The sequence below is a fragment of the Thamnophis elegans genome, chromosome 3 (assembly GCF_009769535.1).
Source record: "Thamnophis elegans isolate rThaEle1 chromosome 3, rThaEle1.pri, whole genome shotgun sequence".
In the NCBI taxonomy this organism is placed as follows: domain Eukaryota; kingdom Metazoa; phylum Chordata; class Lepidosauria; order Squamata; family Colubridae; genus Thamnophis; species Thamnophis elegans.
Window position 1 is genome coordinate 102,673,646 of NC_045543.1, and position 8,205 is coordinate 102,681,850.

The 8,205-nt window shown below is 35.3% G+C and overlaps 1 protein-coding gene across 1 annotated transcript in view; it reads left to right on the forward strand.

Moving 5' to 3' along the window:
* The window catches only part of SLCO4C1 (solute carrier organic anion transporter family member 4C1), a 39,606-nt gene extending 37,131 nt beyond the window's left edge, over nt 1-2,475 (forward strand). The window contains exons 13-14 of the mRNA XM_032214054.1: nt 1,311-1,448; nt 2,208-2,475. Of these exons, the coding sequence (XP_032069945.1) occupies nt 1,311-1,448; nt 2,208-2,329 (260 nt within the window). The 3' untranslated portion in view covers nt 2,330-2,475. The remainder of the gene's footprint in view (nt 1-1,310; nt 1,449-2,207) is intronic.
* Nucleotides 2,476-8,205: the final 5,730 nt, after the last annotated feature.

Here is an 8,205-nt window from a genome sequence, read left to right on the forward strand (position 1 = left end):
CTTCTTCAAAGTACACTTGAGTAATAGTTTATTAAAATATTGCCTTTGTTTTGATCTACTAGGTACTATGAAGATTATAGTAGAGAGAGAACTATTCCAAATTTTACTATTATTATTGGAAATACATCCCTTCCTGGTTGGCTTTGACCACCATAAATTTGACTGAAAATCCTTCATTGAGAACTTTTAGCCCAACTTTCCATTTTTTAAAACATGCATTGCTTTATAGAAGTCTGCTAAAAACAGGAAGATAGTTTTTTTTTCTTATCCCCAAAATATAGTCTGCTTTTCATTTTGCTCCTTATAATAATATGTCAAACTATACAATACAACTTTATTGCAATATGTTATAATTCTATAGTATGCATTCTTTATTTTCAAAGACCTCTGTAAATAATTTTCTTAATCACATCTTCTTCTTCTCCAAAGCAACTCACAAAAGCCTGTATAGCTTTCTCTAATCTCCCCAAAATCATGCTGCTGTGTTAGCTTCTCTGTTGGCCAAAAATACTGGGCTGTCAAACTATGCACAGAGGCAGCAAGAAATTGCTGATATCATTTGTGCCATATTTTCTGGAAGAAGAAGAGGAAGTTAAACAGGAGAACAAATTCTAGGTCTTGACCTAACTGAAAAAGATAGTATTTTCTAAAAGGAAACTGATCTATTTTCTGAATAGGGTTAAAAGGTCGAGTAAGCAATCACTGGTAGTTACATAGCTTTTATGAAATAAAAGCCAAGAAAATGTATTTCACATTTCAGGAAGACCTGGTTTCCATAAAAAGAGACTGTGTATCAGAAAAACTGTATAAGTAGTTCCTGAGGAACATCAGTGGTTAAGGAAGCATCAAGGATTCATTCATCCCTAGCTAATACCTAGACCGACTCCCTAATAATGAGATTTAAAATTATAAAGAGATTTTGAAGTATCCACAAAACCACCTTACTTGCAATATTGACAATTTCATGTGAGACAACATGAAATGTTATTGTTTGTTGATGAGAATTTGCAAAATTTAGGAATGAGATTGCCAACATCTTAAATATTTTAGCCAGTTTGAAGATTTAGCTCTTATGAAACACTTGGTGGGAGGAGGGGGGAGAACTAAAAATGGCTAACTTTAAGGCACATAAAAATTTATGCAAAAACACAGTAAATGATTTGCCTGCAACCTTCACAAGGGGTTTCTTGCTGAGATAATTTGCATGTTTACATTTATAAAACCCTCTAAATCTTTATTTTCTATTTTATAGTTTCATTCATCCGAGGCTGGTATTTTGTTATAATTTTGTATCACTCCATCTTTTGCAGGCACTATTCCTGGCCCGATCCTTTTTGGGGTCTCAATAGACGATTCTTGCACTCTTTGGTCTATAGATAGATGTGGACGTAAAGGAGCATGTTGGACCTATAACAACAGCAAAATGGCATATTTGCTCTTTGGTATAAGTAAGTGTCTTTGTTTTCCTTAAACATTACGAAAATATGCTGAAGGGATCAGCTTACACTTTTATAATTTACTTCATTCTCTCATTTATTTGGTATATAAACAAAATACACGTCAAATCAATCAGCGTTTGTCAATATTGGCAACATTAAGATAGATGGACTTAAGTAAGTAATTTCCTTCTGTGCATAGAACAGAATTTCCTGCTCCCCTTTGGTAGGTAGATCTTTTGCTTCATTCATTTAATGACCTGCACAGTCACTTAATGACCACACTTAGGAGAGCCACAGTAGTGATCATTGAGCAAGGCAATCATGTGGGCATCTCACTCAATGACTGCAATTATTTATGACTGCAATGGGAGAAACCATTACAGTCATAAGTTGAAAGCTACCTGTAATAGAGATCACCTTGTAAGTTGTCTAACTGAGCCAATTCAAGCCCAGAACCATAATTATTTGAAATTTATATTGAAACAATCTAATATTAATTAATTACAGGCTAAATGGATCAAACACCAGTTTGGCAGTTTTAATCAAAGAAAAGTGTTAATTGGCAGAGATCAGAGGATGGGAGCTCCTATGTAATTTTCAAGACTTGTTTATTCAGACTTTTAAGCAGTGCAGGTCCAACCTATTGGATACATATAAAAACTATTGATATAATGGCAGCCTAGAAGGTTGTGTTTTTCTCTCACTTAAACCAAGAAGATAAATTATGATCAATGTTTAATTTATTTTTTGTTTAATTTATTTTTGCAGGTGCATGTTCCAAAGCAATTTCTCTAATTTTTACTATCACATCATATATGTTATATAAGCCTCCCCCAGATATTGCAGATTTGAAGAGACAAGATCAAACAATCTCTTCAGTACGTCTTTGAATGAGGAACATACTATTTTTTCTAGAGAACATCAAAGAAAAAATGTCAGTGATGTCCAATGGCAGCTTCTGAGTACCAGCACTGGAGGACTTTGAGCAAGTCATTTAATTCTTTTTTTAAAAAAATAAATACACTTTTACTCTAAATCCATTTTACTTCAAGCGTATCTCAGTCACATGAAACTTTTTACTCACTCAAGAAAATAGTATGATTTTTGTAGTTTAGAATGTCTAAATATTTTAACCAAAAATCAATTTTAGAAACTCATTGAATTGGTTGTAGGAAGATAAGAGATTTCCATGGGACATGCCAGTAGTCACATAAGACACAACACCTCCAATTTTGGCCTGTAAAAGGCAAGTTCAATCTTTTAATCTGAGTGCCACGATCTTGCCTATTAGGACTCAGAACACTGAAAGGATTATGGACCAAGATAAAAACAAAATGAAATAAAATTAAATCTGTTAACATGACTACTAACCAAATAGATACTATTTTTTCATATTAATACATTTAAAAATTATACCTTTAAGTATTTTATTAAGCTCTCCATTTCTACTCTGGTATGTATTCAGAGGCAGCTTTCAAAATTAATGTCCCCACCTCAAAATATCAGATTGTTCAAATGTCTATGGGGATTATCAATCATCCAGGTCATGGTTGTCTTAAAGGTACTTTTTCAAGAGGCAACTGGACTTTCTGGTTTTTCTTTGAAGATGTTTCACTTCTCATCCAAGTGGTGGAATTCCCCATCATCCAACTCAGAGCTGAAGAAACTTCTTGGATGAGAAGCAACCCATCTTAAAAGAAAAATTGCCCAAGATTAAAAACATTTACTAAAATTAACCCTGACATGTGCACTTAAACCACTGAACAATTACTTTTCTAAATGCTGAAAGTGTGGAGGCCAAGTATTATTCCCAAGGAAATACAACGCATAATGTGGGAACCACACAGAGAGGTCCAATTCTACATGTCACAAAAATTGGCCTTTTAAAGATCATCTTCAGAAGAGCAGTCCTTCAGATAGTGAGTTCCTAAACTCTTTAGGTTTAGTGGGATCAATATCGACACTTGGGGAGGGGGTTAGATTAGAAGACCTCTGAAGTCCCTCCTAACTGTTATTCTGTTACTTTAAATTGTGCCTAGTAGCAAACAACTGCCCCTATGCAGATATTTTGATATAGGTATCATATAATGCTTAAACTAAAAAAGCCTAGTTGTCACATTTTTTTTTTGCTTCAAATGCAATTTCTGGATATATTTCAGAGGTAGGCCCACATTAAGTATGTGAGGATAGTCATGATAGGATATAATCAAGGCATGGTAATCCATCATGAAAACTGACTGGTTCAGAACAAGTCCCAGTTGATATACTAGGTATAATTATTCAGAGGTGTTGTTTACCTCAGTTACCATGTATGAATCCAATGATGGCTGAGAATCAAAGACCATTCTCAGATAGAAAACTTATTTTTTTTTCCTTTGGGAAGTGGAACTCCATCTGAAAGAGGCTGAATCTCAATTCCTACATACATTTTCCTATTTACCAACAATATCCCCATCTCCTCCAAGTTTTACTTCAGTATATTTTTCCTCATTCAACCCTCTTGTATCCTTGGAGTTGGGTGAGTTAGATGAGGATAGTTTAGGTTTGTCAGCATGACACTTAAAATTTCAGCTGAATTTCCCTAAAAAGAAACTCTGAGCATCATCAAAGATTGTCAGCCCTGGACTTGAGCAATAGTCCTCTGACACTACATCCTAGACATGATGTGACAGTACTAGGGCTATTATCAGTGGTGGGATTCAAATAATTTAACAACCGGTTCTCTAATGACCAGCTGGGTAGGCATGGCTCGGTGGTCATGTGACTGTGTGGGCCTGGCCAACTCAACGTCACTCAGGATAATGGGCACTTCACTTTAGCTGTTACAATGTAATAAGGGTTAACTGGAGAGGCAGTTTCTGTAAGCAAGGCAATAAAGATTAGGCTAGAAACAACAACAGAATGTTTCCTTCCTGCCTTCCTTACAGGGTTAGCCCTATAAAGTGGGGGAAAAAAACAAAATGAGATTTCTTCCGACAACCAGTTCTCCGAACTGCTTAGAAAGTTAACAACCAGTTCTCCCGAATAGGTGCAAACTGGCTGAATCCCACCACTGGCTATTATAAATGATGTCTTCATCGCCCAGTCCTGCCAAGCAGTCTAAATGGATATCATGAGGTTCAAGAAGTCCAGCAGTTTATACTATTCCCTTTCAGTTTCTGACATGTCATCTACCAAGGGAACCAGTGAGGTTTCTTTACCATGACCAACTGAAGGCTAATTCATATAGAGGTAGAAAATTAGTATCATTCATATCTGCCTGAAGTTGCAAGGCCTCTATCTTCTTGTTCACCTTTCCCGAAACTAGAATATTTGAGAATGACCTATAATTGTACAGATCTTTCATGTCAAGGAACTTTTTCATTAGTGAAAGCATTATTACTTCCTCTTGCAAAAAGATACAGATCATTTCCTTTAAGGATTGATCAATTTAATCAGTCAAGTAGAAGTTCAGGATTATTATAGCCAATTTAATAATCTGGAAGCTATTATAGCCAATTTAATAGCCTAGCTAGTGCTAGGTTACAGCCTTTAGATCTGCCCTAATGCTGGTATGAAAACGGAGACAGATCTAATCAATTCGGTTCACTGAAAACAATGGGAGTAGCCCACATTGAGTCAATAACTGTTTCAACACACTCAGAAATCAAAACTGGAGTTCTCCAGCATTATTCAAAATGCTCTTGGGCCATTTCCAAGGACTTGATGAGCTGTGACTAAGACTTTCAGCACTGATGTATTAATTTCAGCAATCATGGCATTTCAAGTATTCCCTTGATTCATAAATGCTAAGTGACATTTTGGCCTATATTTATAAGATATCTCTGGCTGCAGGCATCACGAGAGACCATTGTTAGTTGTATTTATGAAGCATGGAATACTACCCTGCTATAGTGTTCATCTACTTGTTCTGTTTCATATTGTTATCCGAGAATGGTTTCGATTGTCAATAGCAAATAGGCATTGTAAATAAAGCTGTTGAATGAGAGTTTTAACTGCAACATGTAAACAATGTACTATATCAGGGAAAGGAACTATAACTTAATCTCTCCCTCCCCCTCTCCCTTCCTCTCCCTCTCTCCCTCTCTCCCTTTCTCCCCTCGTGTGTGTGTGTGTGAGAGAGAGAGAGAGACTGTGTATGGCGAAATAGTTTTATTACTGTATGTATGTATGTATGTATGTATGTATGTATGTATGTATGTATTTCCTTTTCCAATGCTCAGTGTATACTAGTCACTGTAGTGATAAGTGATTTTCTAATAGTTACGTATGTTCTCAATATTTTTTTTGAGAATATGGATTTATTACATTAATGTCTGACTCTATGGACAGTTTTGTAATATCATTGCAAAATGAAAAAAGTTGAGAAAGAAAACCATCTAACCTCATTTTAAGCAAATTGTGTATGTGCCTTCAATATTTGAACCTTGAGGTATGTATGTAGTTGGTGGCTGCTCCAGCATACCTATATTTCAGAGACGTGCCTTGGACTTCTGCACAGAAATGTAATACTGCACTTTTCAAATTGCTTTGGAGCTCCCCCTTATGATTTAGAAAAGGTACTTTATTTTGTTCCAAAATCATTCTTTTAAAAGTTGCTTACTTGAAAGCAGCAGACAGTTCATCAGTAACCTTGTTATGCATATTTTTCTATAGAGACTATTTTTGTTCATGTTTTAAACACCTTTATTTCAGAATATTTAAACTTCATAAGTGTTTGGAAGCATAGTTATAAATAATGACATAAATAATAATTTATCAAACTTGCATGCTGCCCAACTGTCAACTACTGTGACTATCGAATAGAAGGAATATTATAGCATCTTTTGGCCTGCCTTACCCCAATTTAAACCTTATATCAATTTATCCACTCTGTGCATCTGATGAAGTCAGCTGCAGCCAAGAAAGCTTTTGACTTTTAATAAAATGCTTTAGTTGGAAAAGATGCTAACAATCTCCTTCTGATTAATGTCACCATAGATTAATACAGGTTTCCTCTACAAGATAATCAGATTGTATTGCCAGAAAATCTTCTGTAAATATAAAGACATTCTATCTTCCATAGAAAACTTTTCTATCAGCACTCAATAAACTGTTCTTTAAAAGTTTCCAGGATGCAGCTCCCAGGCTTCTGTTGAGTGCTGACATGTAGTATGTCAGGAATATATTTTCTGAAAGAAAGAAATAAAAAGTAATACTTTATACAAATCTGAATGGACAGCATTCAGTTGTGTCTATATACTTTTTGCACAATATTTTTAAATGAAATAGGAATTTATTTTAGATAATCATACAATGTAAATGATTTTGAACATTTACTTTCTTCAGTGAGAACCTATGTAATTTATTTATACTGATTAAAGCACTTTTCAAAGTTGGCATTAATGTTTTTGGATTGTGGACTCTGTCATCCTTGCAAATGACTAACTCTGGAGCTAAAATGGAGGATAGATATATATGTGGACACCACACATGATGTCTGTGGCTCTGTGGCACTTAAACAACCATTGTTATTTTATGGACTCCATTATCCTTGTAAATGACTAACAATGGAGATACAATGTAGGCAATGGAATATTTGGGGACAACTGTGTGTTTTCCAGACTCTCCACACCATGGCTTTTATATATTTCAAATTCTGAAGAATGAGAAGCTACATGCAGCAAAGCACCATCTTATCTATATCATCCATGTCTATATCTGTCTTTGACTCTTACATATGTCCCATAGAATAAAAATAAGGGGTAAGTGCAACTTAGTGCTTTGTTTGAAGATGTGTCTACTTACCCAGAATGGCTATGATGAAGTGTTAACTTAAACTTAAGTTATTTTCAGTGGTGTCCCTGGAGTGTAGAAAAAAAAAGATGGCAGCCACAATAGAGTAACCAAAGCCCTGCCTATTTTTTTATGTATGCCACATAAAACACACACAAAACAGGCATGGCTTTGATTGTATCATAAAGACCTAACTTTTTAAAACATACCTAAACGCTCCTGGCCACCTTAGTTCAATCCAACACCCTACCATTATACCACCTCTGAAAAGTCTACTTGTTGTCCTTGGCATTTATTTATTTGCCATTGGAAGTAGTTGATTCAAATAAAATTGAATTAGTCTTGCAATTACAATATTGATATGTCTTCACATGCCTTTCATTTTTATTTTACATTTTTATTGTTAAGAAGACCCAAGCTCCAATAAAGAGTTTAAAAAGTGAGGCTTACAGACACCAGTTAGATACTTTTCAATGAAGTTTTTTTTTTTTAAAATGTGACCAAATGTATTTTTCTTGGAAAATGAATAGAAAGATAAGAAATCAAATTTATGTGTTTGGTGTGGGACTGGGGAGGAAGCAAAGGGATTATTTCATCCATCAATTAATATGCATTCAATTTTACTTGGAGATTTTTTTTTGTCATCTAACAAGAAACAAGCAACTGGATCACAGCACCTTGGAACAACATCAGAAGTAAATATGTCTTTACATATGCTTGTTTTAGACCAGGAGTGTCAAACTCACGTAGTCACGGCATTGTCGTTCACTTTATCAGGACTTTTTTCCCCCTTCGCTAAACTGGGCGTGGGCATGACCAGCATGTGACACATCTGGCCTGAAAGCCATGAGTTTGACAGCCGTGTTTTAGACAAAGGAAGGGCACTTCCATGAGGTGTCATTCTGTTACCTAATTCCTACGCAATGGCAACTGGAAAGCAACCAGTTCTCAAACCCCAGAATCTCAAAGCAAAAGAGTTTCATTTTGACTT